The sequence below is a fragment of the Molothrus ater genome, chromosome 15 (assembly GCF_012460135.2).
Source record: "Molothrus ater isolate BHLD 08-10-18 breed brown headed cowbird chromosome 15, BPBGC_Mater_1.1, whole genome shotgun sequence".
NCBI classification, from domain to species: domain Eukaryota; kingdom Metazoa; phylum Chordata; class Aves; order Passeriformes; family Icteridae; genus Molothrus; species Molothrus ater.
The window spans coordinates 10,169,556-10,193,144 of NC_050492.2; the positions used below are offsets into that span (position 1 = coordinate 10,169,556).

The 23,589-nt window shown below is 39.3% G+C and overlaps 1 protein-coding gene across 1 annotated transcript in view; it reads left to right on the plus strand.

Annotated features, from left to right (window-relative positions):
* The window catches only part of SPOCK1 (SPARC (osteonectin), cwcv and kazal like domains proteoglycan 1), a 269,773-nt gene that overhangs the window by 133,043 nt on the left and 113,141 nt on the right, over positions 1-23,589 (plus strand). Inside the window, exon 4 of the mRNA XM_054516394.1 lies at positions 20,427-20,541. Coding sequence (XP_054372369.1) covers positions 20,427-20,541 — 115 coding nt within the window. The remainder of the gene's footprint in view (positions 1-20,426; positions 20,542-23,589) is intronic.

The window sequence follows — 23,589 nt, forward strand, 5'->3', positions numbered from 1 at the left end:
CAGCTCTTGTACTAATTTTTAATCATTGTGTAGAATCATTTCTTTCTAATAAGGCAAGTGATTAATTATCATGCCCTTTTTATCAGTGTAAAGCCTGCCAGGGGTGCACTTGCTTTCAATTACAACTTTTCAAGGTTTACTTTGATAGAATCCAGCATACTTAGAAAGACAACTCCATAGTTAGACAGCCTTTTTTCCGTACAAGCAATAATTATCTCCTCCATTATTGTTCTGTTTATTTACAAATCAACACCAAATATCCACAGTGGAATATATAAAAATAATTAAAAATTCCATTACCCCAACGCTGAAGAAAAAATTGACATCAGAAACTTGATGGAAACGGAAATGCACTATCCATTTGCATGATTAGAGTATATGAGCCCTTTATAAGCCTAAAATAAATGAAATACCAATATGAAATTAGGAATATGTTTCTCATTTATAGAGAGTCCTGAAGCAAGATGCTTTTGTCTTTTCCTAATAGCCTCACTTCAGACTCAATTGTTATAGATTACTGTGGAGATGGAATGGAACTGTGCAGCAGTACAGAAACAAGGCAGGAGAGCTATGCCTGAGAATCCAATTAAAGTAGCAGGAATCTTTACAGAGACAGTGTGAAACTGCTTTATGACAAGCCATATTGCTTGCTTCTCCATAAATCTGTAGGAAGGTTTGGCAAAGGAGTTGAGGCAGTTCAGATCCAGAGGTACTGAGTGTCTCCCAAAATCAGTGTCGCTGGCGGTGGCCACAAACCCATCCACAGCAAAATCTTGATGTTCCTCATGCTAATTGAAATTTTCCATAGGCACATCAGGAAGAGTTCTCTCCTAGCCTGTGCCTAGGGAAATAAAAACATATGTGCCCCTTACTGCTTTGGGAATTTTCAAGTGGACTTGAAATTGTTTCCATCTGCCTTCTGTGTACGCTCTGTTCCTTGAGATGCCCCTGGTTTAACACCAAACTCAATGAGCTCTTTAACCTGCTCAGTGGGAATATCCACTCTGCTTTTACACTGGGGTATGAAAGATTTCCTCCCAGAGGGAAAAAACACAGCCATTTTGAGTGTTTGCATAAATATCAGAAGGATTTGGAGGGACACAAATCTCCTTCAGCAGTAATCATATTTTTTTGTTGCTATTAGTATAATAAACTAAAAATCCTTTTGCTTATACAATTTCTTTTCCCAAAGGGGACTGTTCATGCCCTTAAAAACTCTTAGGGTGTGAAGCAAGTTCATAAATAAAAAGAGAACAGGAGAAAGAATGAATATTTATACAATCAGCATTCAGGGTATTAATGAATCTTTATTTAATTTTTTCTATCTATAATTGAAACAACCAACAAATAATGAACTTTCTTATTGAGAAGATATTCTTAGAGATAAAGCCTCCCACTAGGCATGGGGATATGGGGATGCTTCTGCTAATCCTAAAATCTTCTGATCCAATTTTGGCCTCACCAGAAGTTGTCATAAGGCACATTCTCTAACACACTTTGAAGGGATCATTACTTAAAAACTCAACATTTCATAACAGAGAAAAAGTTTGGAATTTTATTTTAGTTGGAGATATGGAAAAAATTTTTCTCAAGTTTCCAGCTTCTTTCTGAAATGTGCCAGTCATCCTAATATGAAATACAGGTCCAGTCACAGTACTCCCAAGAGCACAAATGTTTTTTTAATGGCATTGGCAACACAATTCACTTTCTATTGCTTCCTGTACTTGATGTCCATTAAGCTAATTGTATTCAAATCTGGCCATGATTTATTAATGCTATGTGAATTCTAGTTTATCTATTATTCCTAATTTTTTCTTCCATTGATACTGGTTCTTTCACTTTTTTCCTTGCAGGGAGTGTACTGTGTGTGTGAATGGTGTCAGTTCTTTTTGTGAGTTCTGCATAGGGGTGGGAAATTCTCCCCAAATCCAGCAGAGTTTGCAGTTGCAGGAAATGTTCGTGTCCTTCTCTTTTTCCCCCAAGCCCCAGTGCAGTGTGAGAGGCAGCACAGCACTCCTGGCTTGGCTGCCTGTGTGTGACACTGTGCACTCAGGAATTGCTGCCCAGCCCATCCCTGCACTACCTCAGCAGGGAGCTCTGGGATGGAGCCTGCATCTCCCCCAGGATTTACTGCGTCATATTCACATTTCTGTGAATATACAGGGGTTTTTCTTGTCTACAGCATAAATAAAATCATCCTCTCTTTAATCCTGACACTACCAGTCCTTCAGCCAGCCAGGACAGGCCACTCCTGGTAACTGAGGTCTTTTTCACATGCAGTTGCATCCAGAAATTTCCGACTTTTGCAAATGCAGAGTGCAGCCTACAATTTGGCTAAATCATGGTGACAGAAGCATGTTTCAGTGAACTGGCACAGAACTGGCAGCCAGGGATAATAGAATTCTCTGTCTATCTCTGCCTGCTTTTCTCCATATTTCCTTGCCTAAGACTGATAAACTTGCTTTCATTTTCCCCACAGGCTAAAGCGGCCCACTGCTGCAATTTTATAACATTCTTGAAGGATTACTACAGAAACTTAAAATCTTCCTGAGGTGCTAATAGTGTTAGGCTGTATCTACCAGAACAAGCTACCAGTTCTGATAGATAACTGGCGTATAAAAGCTTAGGTTAACAAAGTCACTGTAAATAATGTAGTCTAAACATGGAATCCATAATCCTGCTTACCAGGCTTATAAACCTCAACACTCAAAAGATACATGCAAAGACACGTCCTTGATTTCAGGTACAGGGCTGAACAAGCTGCTTTTTAAATAAATAGCTATGGTACCTGTTGATATATTTGCTGACTGAATTCAAAGCATGAATGCTTTTTGAATTTTTTTGATGAATAATGAAAGATATGATACCCCTCTCTTTCTTCTTATCTAAGGAAAGCACTTTAAAAATTGCCTGTATGAAATGGCCAAAGGACAGACTTTGTGAATTCTTCACAAGTAAATTGGATGAGACTCCCTCTGGTCGAGGGTTTGTTTTTTTTTTTCATGGTAGTGTTGTTAGTAATGAAATATTTTTAATAGCAATACCTCAGTAACAAAGGAGCTTGCCAAAGTTCTCTTTTTTCCCTGTATGGATTGTTGCAGTATCCTTAGGGTGTATCATCACAGCAGCAGAGATTCATCTGTCTACATTTCAGTGTCTGTTACTATGGATCTGATTGTCTGGATTCTGTTTCTCATCAGTACAGGCAATAGGTACTCCAGGGTGTAATTCAGCTCACAGTCAGATTGCTGTAAAAAAACAAGTCAGGAGAGTGGTTGGGTTTTAGATGCCTAAAGTGTGGGACTCTAATGTTAAATGAGATGGCTTCCCACCTGGTATGTTTATGTCTTGACATTTCCATATCAATATAATTTCCCAGCTGGTAGTTGTCAAACACTGGAGAACTTTTGATTTTTTCAGATTTAAATAGAAGTGTGAATGAGTCAGATTTAAGTGATATAAATGTTTTCATTTCTTGTTTTAGTCTCTCAAATGGAGCAACTTACACTTTTGTCCCTTTGAATTATACAGGCTGCAAGGAAATGTGGAACAAAATGTGTTAAGGGATTACACTCCCTTGTATGAAATGGACACCAAGTGCTTTAGATTGCTTCAGCTACCAGAAAGAATGTTTTAGTTTGAAATTGTGTTATTGAAATGGCAATTCCCCTCACCACAAGCAGCCCCTGCACAGAGAAGCTCTGTGTCATAGCTCTCCATATCACAGATTTCTTGAAGCAGGCATTCATCCAAACATTTCGGGTAAGAGCTTGAATTGGACGTGTAGTCAACTGTCCTTGGTAATTATTACCTTTTAATGAAATGTAATCATTGCAATAGCTTAGGACCTTAAAAGCCAAATTCTGGCATCTTCTAATTGCTGCCTGTTACCATATTTTCATGTCTAGGACATTTCCAACTGGGAAATGTAATATCATTTATGTTTGTTCCCTCCTGGAGAAGTTACTTGGTAGGTGCTACTTAATGAAATTCCACTCACCCATATTCCCACCACACCCACCCCAATTAAACATCAGCATCATTTCCCAGGTCAATATTTCAAGGCAGTGCTGATGAGATAGGATGTCAAGTTATAATAAAAGATTGTGTTGGTAAGTAAATTTAGCACTTACTCACTCCAACTGGCAAAATTGGGGAACAACTAGATTTTCAGAAAGTTAATTGGATATTGAATCCTCTGAGTTGTTTTAAGTAAGATGAGCAAGCCTCAAAGCAGAGGATACAGCCTAGAGTTAAATTAAATGCTGGCTGCAAGCTGAATTAGCAAATGGAATCTGTGCAAAACTCTAGAGCGGAAAATTAGGATTATTTTATGCCATCAAGCAGACAACCTGTGGTTAAAGTACCAAAACATACTGACATGCTGAGAAACAGCATTTATGGGGTACTTCATTTGCTTTTGCAAGCTCTCAAGTAATCTGTGTGCTAGAGATAGGAGTGGGGTCAGTGAGCCCACATAAGATGTGGCAGTCAGAAAGAATCTTTGGTACTTCTGTCTCTTAGTACTTCTCTCTCTCTCATGCATTTCCAAGAGCATTAGCTGATTGATATTTTTTAGGTCTGGGGCTTTTTTTGCACTGGAAAATGCACAGTTGCCAGTACATGAAGCCTTCTGTTCTTCACGTAGCATTAAGTGCTCCCTGGGGGCTGTTCATGTAGGAGTTCTCAGCTAAAGATTTGCCTCAGGAGTCTGAGGCAAATCTACAAGAAGAGCACGTATCTTTATTTTAGAGTCATCACACTGGTTGATGCTCACTCACATTCTGCTTCATTAACTGTTTCTCATTTGTTTCCTTCTCTTGCCAGCCCACTTAAGCCAGATCCCCAGTGTACCCCCAAGAAAGCTTTTACCAGTTTCAGGCAGAAGACAGATGGCCTCATGCCCAATTCCCTCTCTCTGCAATGTACAAATTTTATCTGGGATACTTCATTCAAATGTTACCAAAATAGTAAATGTACTCTTTCCTTTCTAATAAAACAAGCATAACTACTTGGTTTTATACTTGATACAGAAAATTCTTGGTCCTAGAGAGGAAGACATTTGACATGGGAGTGTGGACACAGCTTGAGATGTCATTAATGGGCAGCAATACTCTGTTAAGCACTTTCTGTCTTTCCCCACTAAATCTGAGGCAGTGCTGTGTATTTGCATATCCTTGCAATCTGACCTAGGACAGTTGATAATAGGCACAATTAATCCCAAGGAAGTAGTAAAAGGAGTCTAGAAGCTCTTAGGTGTTGATGGATAATGTAATTAAATGTGTAATCTAATGTAATAAAGGGGCTTCCAGCTGATCTTCTTGGGAAGGCCCAAAGCTTGTTCTGATAGACAGTGTGATCAGTTGTGGGTTTCTTCATCTCCATGTGGGATCATTTCAGACAGTATAATGGTGTGTTATATGGCAAAACCTCAACTGGGGTGTTGGACAAACTTGAAGATCATTTGGAAGCTATGTGCATTGTCTAGATGTTAGCAGTCATGTGATGCTTTTATGATTTCTTCTTCCTACACTGCTTCTGTATATGCACATGTAGGAATGCACTTTGTCATCTTTACATGAACTTGGGGAAACTGGTAAGTGAACCATGCAACAAATCCCCTATTCTTTATTACTTAATTATCTGGTTGTAAGGCCCAGCATTCAGCAGTTCAAGCAAATTCCAGAGTTGTGAATTATTCATTACAGGAGAATGAAAGATTCTAGCTGTTCCAGTCTCCTTTTTTTGACAGCTCTATCAAGCATGAGAGACAAAGATATTGGCACTATAACAGCATGCAGAGATGGGGTCATTGACCCAACCTGTCCCTACTGTTTGGTTTGCTTTTTTTTCTTTTAAAACATGGTGGGAGCAATGATATGTATTGCTCAGCTATCAGCTTTTTCATGGTGGCAAGAATGTTTATGTCTACTGTTATTCTATTTCCATTTGTTACTTTCTGGTGTGCACCTTTTTCTCAAATGTGTCAGCAATACAATGAAGTATTTTAATCCTGTAAGTGACCAAGGCTACTGTGTAGATAAGCATTTCCCTATTTTCCTGTTGGTTTTATCTTATGAGTCATTTAGCAAAGCCCATTTGAAAGCAGAAAGTGAAATCCTCATCCCAAAGAAGGCAAAGCTTCCACCGGTCTATGATAATGTCTGGTGTTTCATCATTGAAAGATAAGTATCTGTAAAAATATGGCCATTTGCAAATTTGCACATTCTCTGATGGAGGCACTTAGTACTTCCCATGCAGGTAATGGCTCTTCATGGATGATGACATTTCTACAGCAAGTTTTAATTGCCAGTGAATGCCAGCAGAGGAAGTTGTGGATAAACAGCTTTTTAAAGGATCAGCACTGCAACTCTAACACTCTGGGATTTTAAGCAGGATGAATACCTTATTTCAGATTACTTACAGAAGGAAGCAACTATATGTTCATTTTATTTCACTACAAAAACCTGACAATCCACTCTCTGTAAAAATACACTTCACTTCTCTGTATTTGTATCACGAGCCTGCCAAGCTTCCTCTTCATCTGTTTGATTTCTCAGGCTTCAAGGAAATAAGAAGGGTCAGTAAAGCCTTTTAGCTGTAGCCTTTTGGCTTTGTCCTGTTTCCTTCTAAAACCAAATGATCCAGAAATCGACCTGAAACATAGTTAATGATGTGAAATTTAGATATGCTAGCAAATTATCAGTAGGAGAACATGCTGAGTTTCAGATCATCCTGCTGCCTGGAAAACTGCTAAATTAATTAGCTTAATAGGAAACTTTAAGGAGGAGCCACTGAGACAATCCACTGGAAGGAGGAAAGAAGGATGTTTCTGTGGAAACAATGACATTGGCAGTTTGACACCTCCTGTTCTGAAGTGTTTGCCAAGTCCTTGAAAAAAATCAATCTATAAATTAATGTCAGTGTTGCACCATCCAGTTCAGCAGACTGGGACCAGTAGTAAGGGCTACTACACACATGGACTAATGGCCATGTCCCACATAGAATCTGCCCTCTTCAAGGAGCCCATTAAGCCTAATAAATATCTTGATTGTTATTGACTGTTCAACTCACATTAAAAAACCTCCTATGGTAGTCTTCCTTTAGAGAAAAAAAATCACGAAGATTTGTGGGCCATTTAAAAATCTATAGGGCATGAAATTGATACTGTGTGAGAAAGAGAGAAAGGAAGTCCCTCATTAGGTCTTGTACATTAGTACAATGGCTGTTACTGTAGTTTAAACTGAGGTTTTGTGATATTTCCTCATAACTCATTTGTACCAGGCATGCACATGGAATAATACACTAAAATCCTGTTATTTCTTTTAATTATATTTTCTTAATGTCTTTACTTTTTTTTTTAATCTATATGTACTGTCTAATCAAGGGATAGTTAAAGTGAGTAGCTGAATTAAATACCCTGAACTGAAACGCTGACTCTCTGCATCCAAATTGTGATGTATAGCATAAAGGCTCTCAAGAGAATTACAAGGGCAGAATTACATTTTTACTCTGTTGTTGATGAACTTAATGGTACCCAGTCCTGAGGCTGCCTCTGTGGCAGCAGCTGAAGTGATGTGCCAGTGTTCCTTGTGATGGAGAAGACTGGACTGGAATATAACTGCTGCTCAGGCTTATTAGTTTGTACAGCTGTTCCCCACATCTGGATCTCAGGAAAGTTACTTTAATGTCCCAAGTGTTGGAAAAGGGTCAGAGCACAGAGCATGAAGCTCTCAGTTATTTTTTTTTCCCTTCTGCACTCCTGGCATGCTCAGATTGTCTTCAGTCTTTGTTCTGATGTGACTTTGAGTGGATTAAAATTTTGAGTTAGTCTTTCTGTCAGCATCTGTATCCTGGAAAGTGCTGTGACATCAGCTGGAAAATGATCTTGCCCAAATTATAAATGCAAATTCAGTATTCATGTCAGACAAACACATTTTCTCTGAACAGATTTTAATGTTTGACTATGGCAAAATCAAGCTAAACTCATTTTCCAGTTCAGTGTCAGCCCAAATATCACAGGGGCTTATTGCAAACCCTATGAAGTAGAGAGGAGGAAAGAGAAAGGAGCAGAGATATGAGATACACCCTCACTGAGAGGATTTCTTACTGAACACCTTGCTCCAACCTCTTCTGAAAGTTTAGAAGACCTCTTTGTAGTGAAGTATTAAAATGGCAATTTACTGATTAAAAGCAAATAGAAATATATATTCTGCAAGAGAAGCAGTGGAATGGACAAATTGTGCTGCAATAAAATTTCTGTTTTCTCAACATCATAGCAAATTTATATAAATGGACATTTTTTATCTCCTTAATACTCAGGTCAATTGTTCTAATTGTCATTTTTCCATAAGGATCTTGTTTGGAACTGAAAAGTATTTGGGGCAATGCCTCCAGATCTGTCTAGAGACTGATCAGACAAGTTGAATCTGGAAGTATAATATATGTTCCCTGAAAGACAGTAAACCCCAGTTTCCAATTCCATTGTTAATGTGTGTTTAAATTATTCATCTTTACTCATACATAGGGTTCCTTTTTATTAGAACGCTGTTTTATCTTTGTTCTAATAAAAAAATATCATGTACATCAGGAACCATGAGTAATTCAGTCTGACTTCATAACTCAGGGAGCTTACTCTTTTCCAAGGCAGTTCTTGCCTAGGTGTTCCAGAAATCAAGCAATTCTCTTATGATCAGTTGTTCTTCTGTTGTAGAAGTCAATTTTAGCTACCATGCTGAGTGCAAGGTTACAGAGTTTGCTGTTGTATTGCCTGAGGCAGCTTCAGCTCTTTCTCTGTAGGAAAAGGACAAAACAACATTTTAGTTATTCCACAGTTACTCGAAAAAGGAACTGTTCAAACTTTAATTCTCCATAAAGGATCTTCTTTCAGAATTATTTTAGCTAAATAGTGGCAAGAGGAAAAGCATTTCTCCTCTGTCAGATGAGATCTTCATCAATGCATTTTTTGAGAAACTTAAAACATTTTAATTAAACTATGAATTCCTTAATAAACTATGAAATCCTTGAAAGCCTTCTAAACATTGGGTTTGTGTGTTTAAAAATTATCACTTATCAAAAGACCTATCATGATGCCCTGAAATGCATTAATGAAACAAGAATTGTAGCATTTGTCAGAGAGCTATAAAAAGACAACTTTGATCAGCAGCAGCTCTCTAGAGGTGATCTTTTGTTGTTAAAAATTAATTTTGGGGTCTCAAAACCGAGATAGTAACTTCAGGTTGTGTGAATTAAATATTGTATTATGAGATGTCAGCAACTAAATTGTAGCAAGGAAAAAAAAAAACTATAGAAAGAACCTAAGCTTGCTTTTTTTTTTTCCTCTGTACATAAATTCTGCAGTGTGGTACAAGTCCTGTGACTTCACCTTTTCGTTGCTGTCATTCCACTCAACACTTCTAAACTGCAATGCTAATGCTTTTCCTTGTGACCACTTTCTGTCTTCCAGCCCATTTGACAATCTGCTTTTTCCACTCCTGAGGTTACCTGCTAATTTTACCCTTTTATCTCATTCTATGCAGAAAAGTCACTGATCTACTTTTAGAGACTCCCAGTCTCAAAAGTTCTACCTTTAACACAATTCCAGCAATTACTGATCAATTCCAGCAGAGTGAAGTTAATTTTTACAAAATGATTTTGTAATTTAGGAGCTTTCATCTTTATTTGTTTCACACTAGAGCTTCTCTCTTGCATTTTGGAGTGAGGAATGGTATCAGACATTGGTTGTCCTAGAACTTGTTTCTGTTAAACTCATGCTTGAAGAAGGAATTCTCTATGCTGTATTTATATTCACTATACTTTAGATCCAGGCAGGCTGGGTGTTTGTCCTTTCATTTATTTCCCATTTAAACCTCTTCCAGATATCAATTATATGACTAATTGATTATCCATAGAGAAGCTTCATCTTTTCCTGCTTAGGTAATTCCTCTCAGAAGCAATGAAAATTCCATTAGGCAACAATCTATTACACCAGCCAGCCCCAGCCAATTTCCACTTCTGATGTGTTTCCTTTATCTGGATTAAGTACAAGCCACGTGCAGCAGCAGCAGAACACTCATCATTCAGGGTATTTTTGATTCTGTCTGATAGCTAAAATCTCTATAACTTAATGATTCTAGTGGTTTCTTCTGACCATAAATTCTTTACCTGTAAACATACAATTCTGTGATTTTTCCATTTCATCCCTAATCCAGAGGTGTTCACAGAACACTGCCCATCTGCAAGGTTTTCCACAGTGGCATCACCTTGGCAGGAGGTGCTTCCACATCATAGGACTGAAACTGCTGTTTTCATAATGAAATCACTCTTTCAAGAGCCTTTTATTTTAGTATTTGTTTTGCTCAGTGCACACTAAAACTAATGTAATATGGAAATAAATCTTCTGTCGCTGAAAAAGATGAAGTGTTTTTCCCATGTTTCCATGGAGACAATCAGGCTGCCATAAATGCACATTAAATGCACATTAAATTAAATCTTAGTTCTGCAGAGTTTGACTTTTCTGAAACCATTCCCTTACAAGTCATTCTCAGGCTCCTTTGCTTGTGTTCTGTGATGCTTTCCAAGAGTCCCAGGCTGATTTCTTGACAATGAGTTTTGCTATCTCCATTTTAAATGCTGGGAAAGATACTGGAGCACAAAGTGACAAATTCATTTATCTCAAGGGACAAACAAGGCAGTGATAGAAGAAGAAGGCAGTGTAAGGGTGTCCTTTCCTTGCTGCCCCATTGACTAGGACTGGCACTGCCCATGCGCTGAGGTTCTAAGAACACTAAGAAAAGGTGAAAATTTGGAAATTCTTCCCTGACATATTGTTTTAAAGAATGTTATCAGTGTTCTGGCTTATTCATTAAGTAGAAAATCAGAGAAGCATAGAGTGTTTTGGGATGGAAGGGACCTTAGAGATCATCCATTTCCAATCCCCTGCCATATGCAGGGACACCTTCCTCTACACCAGCTTGCTCCAAACCCCATCCAACCTGGTCTTGAACACTTTCTGGGACAACTTATACATTTTAAATACAATAGCTGATAATCTTTGCAGCCAAATTCTGTTTAATTTATCCTAGAAAATAAGCTTAGGAACTTAATGGGAAAAAGTAATTTTTTTTCTCATTTCCAGAGCAGAATGTCTTCCCTCACATTTAAATCCAGGCATGTGGAGATAGGCAGCAGCCTGTCTGGGAATTGCTGTAACTGTGACAACATTGACATTCAGTCGACAAATAGAGCAACCTCGTCAGCCTTTCAGAGAACTCATACCCAGAATTTTTGTTGCTTGCTTAGCTCTCTACAGTGCTGTGTTAGGAAAGAGTTGTAATTATGCATACTGAAATACTGATTTGTAAAACCAGTTTGTTCCTTATTTTTTACTATTTGCTGATGGAATCAGTATTAACAGTGATGTAGTTTTTCTTCCGCGTTACCTCTAAAAACAAGGATTAAGAGATGTACATGTTGTTCATGTTTTGAAATGACATTTAATGACAAAAAATATATTGAATAATAAAATGTGATTGGTTAAATATTCTCCTCTGTGAAAAATACAGAGGAGTTACTTTTTCAATTTTTTTTTCTAGTCATAGTTCATAGTATTAAACTTCATTATAGCTTTTAATCAGAGTTGGAAAAGGGTTCAGTATCTTATGAATTAGCTATCTGAATTAAATCATAGCAATTTTTTACCCATTATATTACTACTTCTGTTGAAGTATAAATTCCAGCAACTTCAGAAGTACTACAGAAGTGTTTCACAACAAGCAATGCAAATTCTCTCTGAGCACATTAAAACATATATTTGTATTAATCTGAAATGGGAATGGTATATTTTTAATTATGCATGAATAATTTCAAATATTATTTTCTCAAGAAGGTATAACCTGGTTTGTTTTCATTGGCCTCGGAGTAAAATAATGTGTATTAAATTAAATCCCACTAAATAAATTATAATTTGCTCCAGTGTAACAGAAAGCAAAAATAATCTAAGTCAGTTCACAGGAGAAATTATATTCAGTATTTCAAACTTACCATAGGATTGTTAAGTCCAAGCATTCAGAAATCTCAAAATTAAATTAAATATATTTTCTCCTTTTAATTTATTTATGATGATATAGAGGTTTTTTGTATGGTTTTGACATTATTAAAACTTTCTAGTTTTTATTTTTAGTATTTTCCTAGCAGCAAAGAGAATAAAATCTTTCAGGCATTTGGAAAGAAGCAGAGTTCTGTTCTGGCACTGGGATCTCGAGGTTTAAGGAGATCAGGTGGTGTCACAGGACCCAGTTCAATGACAGATATTCAAAATGCAGCCTCAGCCTCTTACAAAATTAAATCTGATTTAGAATCCTGTGGCAAGGTGTTACCAGCCAGCGTGATCTACCAGTGCAGAGCTCTCAGGCTGTCTCTCTTTTCCTCACGCTCGTTTGCCAGGAAATTGAAGGTGGGAGTTCAAGGGAGGGTGCTCCATTCTGATGAGGGCTGGCAGGTCTTGGAGCACCCAGGGGCATCAGGTCAGCAATGGCTCTCCCAGTGGATCTCTCCCAGTGGATCTCTCCCAGTGGATCTCTCCCAATGGATATCTCCCAATGGCTCTCCCAGTGGATCTCTCCCAATGGATCTCTCCCAATGGCTCTCCCAGTGGATCTCTCCCAGTGGATCTCTCCCAATGGATATCTCCCAATGGATCTCTCCCAGTGGATCTCTCCCAGTGGATCTCTCCCAGTGGATCTCTCCGAGTGGATCTCTCCCAATGGATCTCTCCCAATGGCTGTCCCAATTGCTCTCTCCCAATGGATCTCTCCCAATGGCTCTCCCAATGGCTCTCCCCATGGCTCTCCCAATGTCTCTCTCCCTGCTGGGGCAGAGCAAGGAAAGGCCGGAGTGCTGGAGATCCCTGGAGAGCCTGGGGACAGGGACCGTGTCCTCCCTGTGTTGGTGAGAGGCTGCAGAGCTGAGCAGTGGAAGGAAATGGACACCTTTAGCTCTGCTCCTGTCCTGAGGGTCTCACAGCCCATCCTGCAGAGCTGGGCCTTCCCTGCAAGGCAGGCACAAAGGGTTCAGCATTTCCTCCCGTTCCACCAACTAAAGTTTAGAGCAGTGTTTTGAAGCTCTCCCTTCCATCCCAGCAAGTTTGAAGCTGGAACACCTGGGGTTTTTGGGGACTCTAAACCAGAAGCTGCAGAGCTGCTGTCATTAAACATCTGCCAAAGCCCTCTGAGTCCCAGAGAATGGGGTGATTTTTATACCCCACTGCTCCCTGGAATTAATAATTGAAAATAACATCTGACCAATATGTTTCTGTCAGGGGCCTTTTTTAAGTCTGTTTTGCCTTCAGTGAGATATGCAGAAACACACCCTTGGGTACACATGCAAGCACAAATGATCCCATAGTGGAATTGCCTGGAGCTGAGGGAACACGTGGCTCTGATTGTACTCATTGCACTGATGGGAGTGAGCCATCCTTTCCTTGGAGAAACCTTTGCCTTGAGGGCAGGAGGGTTGTTTGTGAAAAGTGCCCCTGCACTGAGGGTTGTGATTCATTATCACACCCACCAGTAGAAGCACATTTCCTAACTTCCAGTCCTGCCCTATTTCTCTTTTCTTTGCTTTTTTTTTTTTTTTTCCACTGAATTGGATTTCTGTGTATTCGTCAGAAAATGTAATTTAAATACCAAGAGTCCTTATCCTTTTCTTCAGAAAGGAAACCTGCAGAGTCCTTTGAAGCATCTTCTGCCTTGGATGGCCCTCAGCAATGTCAAAAGCAATTATATGTCAGTTATAAAAAGCGATTTTTAAACTGTCTGTAAAAATTAAAATAGCTGTTTCTGTGCGCTGTATCAGCATCTTCAGCCTCTCAGATGTTAGAGTGCTCCAAAACAAAGCTGTACAAAAATACTACACAGGGATGGAGCAAATGTTGCCAGTTTGAGATGTTATTGCCTAACTGCCTTGGGAAATTCCATTTATTGAAAATAATTCACATACATGTTTGAAACATTCAGTAATTAATTTTCAGCTGAATTGATTTCTGTATCCAAACTGCTCTGAGGGGAGAGAGAGAGAGAGAGACTTAAATATCAGAGCTGGTGGTTGGAGGACATGTTCTCTCCTAAACTTGGGGATGGGCTAGCACAGATTTTCTCCCTAATGAAGCTGAATGATTTATGCCAAGATTTGCAGAAGCATAATAAAACCATTGGTGTTATTTACATTTGTTTGATGGGTGGGTCTTGTAATCTGTTGTTAAATAAAAATTTTTAAGACCAGAATTATTAACGGTATCAACTCTGAGAACAAATGTTACACTTGGCTCCAACAAAGAACAAAGTCTTCTGAATAGCTATAAAAGCCTGAAATTCCATCAAGGGCTTCCTGGGACATCTTGTCCATTCCAGGGGGGTGGGCTAGTCCCATTGCACCTGGATGGAGCCCCAGTGACAGACTGATCCCAGCACATGGACTGGCTCAAGTTTACCAGTAGGGCACTGGAAACTTACCATGCCAAGAGAGGTGCTCTTTAAGTTAATATGGATTACCATGTTCACCTTAGAAAAAATAGCAGAAATTCACCATGAAGCTGATGAAGCTCTAACTCTGATGGGAAGGCTGTGGTGTACTTCAAATAACCAAAATGTTAAAGCCAAAGCTGGTCTTAGCCAGCATGTCTTGGAAACATGTCATTTCCCTCATAAAAATCAAGGGGAGCTTGTAGGAATTTTTATTAACATGTTTCACCTGGCTTAATGACTCCTTCACATTTGCTCTATGATGGCTTTCATGGAAGCATAGAGTAAAATTCCTCCAAGGCCCTACTCAGCAGCCTCAGTCACTTTCTCTTTGGTCCTCACTCTGCTGGAAGTGGACACACGATGCTGATTTGAAACCTTCCCTCCTAGATCTGCAGGTTGACATTAAATGCCATCTGAGTTTCATGCTGAGAGGGCAGGAGGAGTCAGAGCCTTCTGTCCACTGCCTGCCCAGAGCTGTTCATTTACAGCTTTCCCATTCCTGCCCTTCCTTCCCTGCCCATCTCCTGGCCTCTACAGCCAGGAACTGTGCTTTCCTTCTCCTGCCTGCTTGTGAAGCATAGCTGGAATCAAGTAACACATAATGATATTGAAATGCACACATATCATGTAATGCATCATTAATTGACTTTATTATTGATCTCTTTTGTATTAAAATGCACACTAGGATCTTTGTATTGAAAACAGCAGGTCTCATTTTCCATTTCATCATACCTCCCCAGCAGATGTTCTTTTCTTGTATAGTCAGAACAGTTCCAAGGGGATTGCATAAAAGCAACTGCTCTTGACATTGCATTATGCAGGACTATTTTGTCACTGAATGATCATAGTGCTTATTGGCAGGCAATTTTAAATACAAACCCCCCAATATTTACATAACACCGTCTCTTTTTATTGTGCAGTTCATTTCAGCTTCACTAAACAGCTACATTTTGAAAATACTCTCTTCCCCCTAAGGAACGGTCATAAAAACAGAACCAACCTCATAAATCTTGTTGTGAACTGGTTGTACAGTTTCTGCAGGATTACACATCCATTGCTGTGAGACACTGAAAGTATTTATTTGTTATCACCCTTTTAAAGTCAAATGTGTGAAAAGCAAATTGGCTCTGTTGTGATTAACACAGTGACCCACTGGCACAACATATGGAACTACATCCTTACAGAGCAACTTCCCCCTCTACTGCCATTGACTGAACTAAGATTTTCCTGCGAGTCATAAGTCTTTTTTTATTGTGGTAATAAATAAAAATGTGAAATGTAATAGAAAAGTGTCTCAAACACTGTTGGTAGGTCTTTGTCCAAAACTGATTTATATTGCAAATCCACAGCTCTGGTGAATGGTGCAAGGAGGGGAGAGGGAAAGTGTGTTCAGTCCATAGGGGAAAGTTCTCTGGGCTGCTGTGTGGAGCTGGGACAGAAAGAGATTTGGGATGCAGTTGGTGTTTGTAGCCCTTTTGGTATTGGAAAGCAACATCACCATATCATTAGGAGGTTTTTAGGAGAATGATGCAATCCTGCAATCCCTGGTGTTTATCATCTACCAATTACTTTGGTCTCTCTCTGATATTGCCATAGAAGATTTATCATTTTAAGAGGGAACTTAGGTTGCTCTGCATAATAAAAAGCTAGGCCAGAAAAAAAAAAAAAAAAAAAAGGAAGAGACTTCTCAGCTCTGAGTACCAGGACAGCTTCCCAGAAAGTAAATGTCAGCAACAGAAACTTCTGGGTGTGAAGTGAGGAAGAGTGAGATTCATGAGCCAAGATGATATTTTTCTAATTTCCTACATTTTTCCAAGACAAAAATCTTCTGAAAATTGTTATACTGAGATGTCCAGTACTATATTTCAGGCAGCTGCCTCCTGGGGTGGATCCTTCCCTTGGAGACCCAGTATCCATGGGAAATTCTCAGAACAGGAAACCATGGAGCCTAGGTTCAAAAAATGTTAGGGAGGATGACTGAAGGGGGTTTTCATCAGAGAATTTTTGTCCAAGTGAAACGTTTAATTGCAGTACTGACTGGACATATATCTCCCTACATAAATGTTGAATGAATGCTCAGCCACTCTAAAGTGAGATTAATTAATCATATCAGTTTCACCTTCAGACTCAGCCTAAAGAAAAAGTGGGAAAATGTTCACATCTCAAAGCCAGGCTTACGGTATTTTTGTTATTACTGTGCAGCCAGAGCTGAGTGCAGACTCCCTGACATAGCGAAGGGATGGCTGTAGTTTTCCTTTCAAGCTGATAAAGTAACATCTTCTTGTCACTTTGTTTATTTGTACTTTTAGCTCTTCATTTTCAAAGAGTTCAACTCATTGCTTTAGGACAAAAAGAACTGTAATGACAAATATGGTTGTTATGTTTCATCTTATTCCCAAGGGTGTGTTCTTCTTCCAGTGATGAGCATCTGCTCCTAGTCATGTAGAAATCTGATTAACAAAGCATGATCTTTGATTAGCATATTTCAGAAATTGTTTCTTATTACAAACTCTCCTTAGGGCTTGTCTTGCTTAGCAGTAGAACAACCTTCCAAATGGATTTAACATGTTGAGGAACTTTGCAGACATATAAATTCCTACTTTGAACTTTTACGTTCATATGGACCATGCATTCTGCATAAGTGGGGAAAAAAATCTCCAGAAATAACAATCCACATCATGGGTTTTTGCTGTATTCTGACAAAGTCCACACTTTGGCTTGTATTTAATAAATTGCTGTTTTGAACTGCATGTAAGGGTTGTTTGTAATGAATAATAAATGATGCTTCTATTATGTGTTCCATTTAAGGGTTTTCATGAGGTTTTCCACCACTGGTCCTTTATATTAGGGAAGATTTTGATGCCATGGGTGTTGAAACTAATGACAATGAGATTGAATGCCTGTGGGTGAGAATTGAGGGGAAGGTCAACAAGGCTGACATCCTACTGGGAGTCTGTCATTGTCCACCCAACCAGGAGGAAGAGGTGGACAACTCATTCTACAAGCAGCAGTAGAATGTTTCAGGATCACCCACCCTTGTTCTTGTAGGTGACTTTAACCTACCAGACATCTGCTTGGAACTTAATACAGCAGAAAAGAGGCAGTCCAGGAAGTTTTTAGAGTGTGTGGAGGACGACTTTTTGTCACAGCTGGTGGGTGACCCCACCAGGTGTCCCAGTGAGGGACTGTGTTAGACCAGTTGTTTGCAAATAGAGATGGGCTGGTGGGAGATATGGTGGCTGGAGGTTGCTTGGGGCACAGTGATCATGAAATTTTAGAGTTCTCAATACTTGGTGAAATCAAGAGGATTTATTGTCAATATTATTATTGTTCTCAGATTTTAGAAGCAAGTCACTGAGGTATAGAGAGTTGAGGCCAGATTTGTAAGGAAATGGAGGCTAGGATTTCCAACCACATCTTTTCCCATTGCTTTCCTTCCTGATGATTATTCAACAGTGTTTATTCTTTTAGGATAGACAATTTTTAAATTGCAAAATATTGAAAGTTGTGTTCCTTTTACCAGTATTGTATAGTGTGATGCTATTTCAGAACTGCATTCATTTTTATTGCCTTAGAAGACCTAAATAGCTCCTGGAATGGATTCACCAATTAGAGTAAATTTTACTGTGAAAAAACACTTAAGTATTGTAGCTGTGCATGATGTCTCATAGACCATGTGGGCCTAAATTTTGCTCCTTATTCATGCCAAACTAGTATTGACTTTCCAGGCTAAAGCTACATCCCCACTTCTCAGGTTTTGGCTGATGGAACACTGAGCACAAGGCCAGGCTGTGCTTCCCAGCAGCCCAGAGCTCCTGGCAGCTCTTAGCCCTGGGCTCCCAGCCAGTTTGCACAGCGATTTTTGTTGATGCAGCATTTTGCATCAAGGATGTGTTGCCAGCAGAAGCAAACAATGTGCATGGGCTCCAGCAACAGAGCAAGGCCAGCTGCAAGAGAGCAAAAGTTCTGGTCATTAATTTGTGTGTGGATATGACCTTTGAACTACCTCAGCCACTGAAACGATGATGTGGTGACCCTGCACACTCCAAGTGGTGCTCACTCATTAAAGGCTTTGCAGAAGGGGGGTGTTTCACTGGTTTGCAGTTTAAGAGTATCCAGGTAGACAGCCAGCTCAGGAAACTGTGGCTTGCCATTTAAATCCCTGTCAAAGATGTGCCTCAGTCCTTAACTCAGTCTCCAGAGAGAGTGAAGTAAGAGGATTAAGAAGGTGTCTCTCACTGTTTGTGTTCTGGGAATGTAAAGGGCAGGGAATCAGATACTTCTCATCTGTCTGGCTTTAAAAAAGACACCAAAAGGTAGCAGCAAAACATCCCCGAAGAGCTTTGACAGCCTTTGGTCTTTCCAGTGGGACAGATCCTGTCTGCTCAAACAGTGCTTATGTGTTTTCCTAATGGCAACACTTTGAATGTTGCTGCCTTATTGTTTATGGTGTAGGAAACAGATGGTCTTTTCTCCTTCCTTGTTCACTTCACCTCTTCTATCAGTTTTAATGGTTTAAAAGAAAAAGCTTTTAGCACTTTTGCTTTGTTTTTACGGTTTCCCCCTGTCTTGCACCAAAGGCATTCCAGTAAATACATATGCACTAGTGAAGCTTAATTGCCCATCACAAATGTGTAATGGGTGTTAACGTGGCAGGAGCTTGTAGCTGTGGCTGTTTAACCCAGCACAGAACAGCTGCAGCACTTCAGAGCCGAAGGAAAACAGAAGAATCCTCTGCTTGTTGGAAATATATTTGCTCTCAGAGAAATCTGGTACACAGCAAACTGAAACTTCTTCTACTTCAAATAGTCTCCTTTGAAAGTTTCTCTGATTATTCAGTAGAAATCAAAAGTGGTTATCATAAAGGGCAATTAAGAGCTTTATACCATCCCCAAAATGAAACCAAGAGTTGCCCATTTCCAAGAATGGACCAAGATGTGAGGAGATATGGGAAAGGAAAAATGTGATTTAAAGACATTGAAGAGGAACAGAAGTCAAATCGGTGGCAACAGAATGTCCAAAAAGAGCTTCTCTAAAAATCACTTCTCAAACAAAAGTGAAATTTCTCTGTGACTGGTATGGCAGAGACTTTCCTTCTGACATGTTAACATAACCATCTTTTGAATACTTGTAATTCATTTTGGCAGAAAATGTCTTATTGCTGATTTTAGAAACCTTCTTTTGTGGAAGAATGAATTTAGACAGATACAAATGGGACAAGAGCCTGGACATGTTTGCTCTGAGATGGCAACTCATTGTGCTGTCTGATCCCAACTCTGACAGCACTGCTGGTGCTGCAGGTTGTTGTATGAAAGCCAGGATTATTTTGTTGCAGCATTTCTACTCAAGCATTTTAAATACAGGGGATGCTTAGCTGTAAAAATTAAAAATAATCTCTGAAAATATTATGCCTGTTTTACAGCAGCTGTGAAATTAAATTTATTAGCACTCTGCATTATATCAGTTATTAGTTAGCTCTAAAATACCGGTCATTTTGTTATTTGAGTACATTTTATCCAAACGTAGCTTTTCTGTGAAATAAACAGCGTGATATAGATTGTTAAACCAGAACTTCATCCCAAAGTCTCGTGTCTAATATTAATGTGAACACCAATTAGATCACTGTTCAGTAAAGAGTCTTTAAGCTCTCCATCTATCTTTCTGTGTAAACGTCTCTACTTCCCATGCAGTCTGAAAACAGCAGCACATACTATAAAATATCAAAGTATTTGTTCACTCACATGGGGGAGTGTTCCTTCTAACCAGTTGTCACCTGCTGGGAGAGCCCTCTGCGTGCATTTCTCACTTTCTTTTTTTAATGATTTGATAATTTACTGCTAAATCTTTTAAATGATTTAATAATTTAATGATTTAATAATAATAATAATTTTGATTTCTTTATAGCCCTTGATCCATCCAAAGATCCCTGCCTGAAGGTGAAGTGCAGCCCACACAAAGTGTGCGTCACCCACGACTACGAGACCGCGATTTGCGTGAGCCGCAAGCAGCTGGTGCACAGGTGAGGAAACTTCCCCTTCCTCCAGGCTTTTGTGTCTGCCACAGACATCCAGTGTGGGAGAAGAAGGAAAATGAGAAAACTCCAAAATTTATATTTAAACCCCCATCATTTTACAACATTCTTTTAAATTTTAATTTGGGTTAAAAAAAAAAAAAAAAAAAAAAGACAGACATTTTATATTTATAGCTGAGGCTATTTAAAAAAGATGACCCAGAACATGCTGCATCCTGTGGTGTGGATTGCAGAATTCTCTCCCAGTTCTGGGAGGGATTTTCTCCCCCCAGAGAGCAGTAATTATGCATATTTTAGAAACTGAAAACATGAAATATGAAAACACTGTGCCAGAAATATCTACACTTCTGATAACTTAATTAGAAGTAATTAGCAGGAGATTAATAAAGATTTTTTTAAATGTATCAAAGTCTGCTTAAATTTGCTAAAGAGCTGAAAAATGTTGGTGGAATTTTGTAGAGCAACTCCTTGAGAAGTCTCCTAACTAGAGAAATCTCCAGATCAGATTGCTGAATGACTGAATTAAGAGCAAATGGCCTAGCTAATATGTGACAAGACCAGGATGTTCAAATTAGACCACAAAACTTCACAGAGAGAAGCTACAAACAGAAGAAGAAAAGCCTTCTGATCATGGGTTGAGATATGTTACAACCAAGAACTGAGAAATTTATAAACAAATGTTGAGAAAAAAAACATAACTTTGCCCTATTTTGGAAGGAGAGCTAGTAGAACCAGTAGGGAAATTAGAGTTGAGTATCTCCAGAGCTCAAGACCCAGAATTAAACTGGAAGAATCAGCCCCTCCACCTGCCAACAGATACATAACAGAATAAATTGTGTACTGCTGTAATGAGCAACTCTGAATGCTTGGTCTGCACTTTAAGGAGAATACATTGTCTTGCTTTCATTATGTTTGAGTGATAAATCTGGGGACTGCTATTCAGTTTCTCTCTCTGTTTAGTATGGAAGAAAAAATTTGCCTGTAACACAGCTCAGGTCCCCAAATGTTGTTGTCAGCTAATATTGTAGTTCAGCAACTGTTTAAGCCAAACTAAATCCAGGATGATCTGATTCCCATGTACTACATCTCATCTTTCCTCACTGTCACCTGGTTGAGGAAGCTAATCCTGTAAGAAAAATTAGTCTTTGATTGATAATCCAAAGTTAATGGTGTAATGCACATGAGGCAGTGTGTTCAGTATTTGGTTTTTAGTATGGAATTATCCCTGGAAGGAAGTTAGGGGTCTGCTATATGCAGTGCTTACACTCTAACGATATTTTTGACATTATGTGGCTTATATTTTCTAGTGAGGATGGATTGAAACCTGGTTTAAATCCTTGCATTATATAGTAGTCCTTGTGATCCATAGACAGAGATGTTGAGCCAAATGCTTTCTGAGCTATTTCCAGTATTTAACGTCTCCAAAGTAGTCAAAATGTTCAGAGGAATGGTGCAGAGGAACTGAATATCCTTTCTTTGCAGAAAGCAAGCTGTGTTTCATGTGATCTCTCTATGATTCCTCCACTGCCTGCAGCTGTTTCAGCAAACCTTTGAGTAGCACTGTGACTATGGAGATGAATCGAAAAGCATTGAAAACTTACTTTGAAAATTCTCCAAATTTCCAGCAAGTTTTGCAATGCCAGAAGAACTACTGCTGATATGTGACAGTGGCACATATAACCCCACAGTGGTTTTATTCTCCATGTACCCAGCTAGCCTGGCCTCAGAGGGCAGATAGGTCAAGGAGGGAAGTAACCAGGGCAAATTGTCTGTTGATTTGAATCAGTGGAGTGACACCCCCTGAAGGTTTTCATCTTCAGTCCCACAGCATTCTATTTTTTTCTGTGCCTGAGCTGAATACTGCTATACATCTGACTCCAGTCATATTAAATGCTGTGTTAATCAGGAGTAAACACATTAAAAGGGGTGGAATTGCACCTATGTAAAACCAGCTAATATCTGAATATCTTAGTGAGGGCACATGTGATAACAATTACCAGATAACACGGTGCTGCTCTGATTGTTTCGCACATCCAGGGTGCTTTTGGGTGTGCTCAGGAGGATTTTCCATTTCATGCATCATTATCAACTTGCTGCAGTGGCTTTGCACAGGATGTTGGCTCAGCAGAAAGCAATGGAGAGCAACACCTTTGTTATTGCTGAGCCTCCCAGACAGAGCTGGGCTGGTTTGTGTCCCCCAGTGCCTGCCTGGCTGGAGAGCTGTGGTTTTCCAGGCACAGTGTGCTGCAAACTCTGAAATCACCAGTGCCAGCACGATGCCGTTCCCATTTCATTTCCTTTCTGCTGGAATGCCTGCTTTTTAAACCACTGCAGGAGCTCAGTAGCAGTGTAGAAAATTGAGTTGCATGGAAATGTGTTATTTAAGCTACTGAGACCCTGCCCCAGGGGCAGTCTGGCCTCTCCTGTGCAGCATCTGCAGCCTCCTCCTTCTCTGCTCCTCCTCCCCTGCACAGTCACCTCATAAGCAGCCCTGGGTCCTGAATCATGGAATGGTTTGGGTTGGAAGGGACCTTAAAAATCATCTAATTCCAATCCTCTGCCCTTTGGATCTACTGATACAATCAGTTGGTTCCCCAATTAATCTTGCTGTGTTTGTAGATTTTTTTTCAGTCTTTTGTTCCTTTTCATACTGATTCTGAAAATAATTGGTTTTTGTTTGATTATTATGTACAATTCAGGGAAAAGGGTGTAGCCCAAAGGGAATTTTGCAAAATGGCATAATTTGGATTCCTGTTGGTATATTTATCCATGTTAATTGTTTGTGTTTTATTTGTATGCATTTTCTTGAAGAGCCTATCACAAGCAGAAAGATGGGAGAACCCAGACAATAACAGGGGAGAACCACTGGGGGTTTATTTATTTTTTTTTGTCTTTCTCCATGGGCATTAACCAACTAATTTTTCTAGTAAGCTGTTAGTACTTCAGAAGTTAAGGCAGAAGATGTCTGAGAGGTACTTCAGACAGATAATAGAGTTTTGTCAGCACATCCTCTCAGCACATACTATTTACAGGATG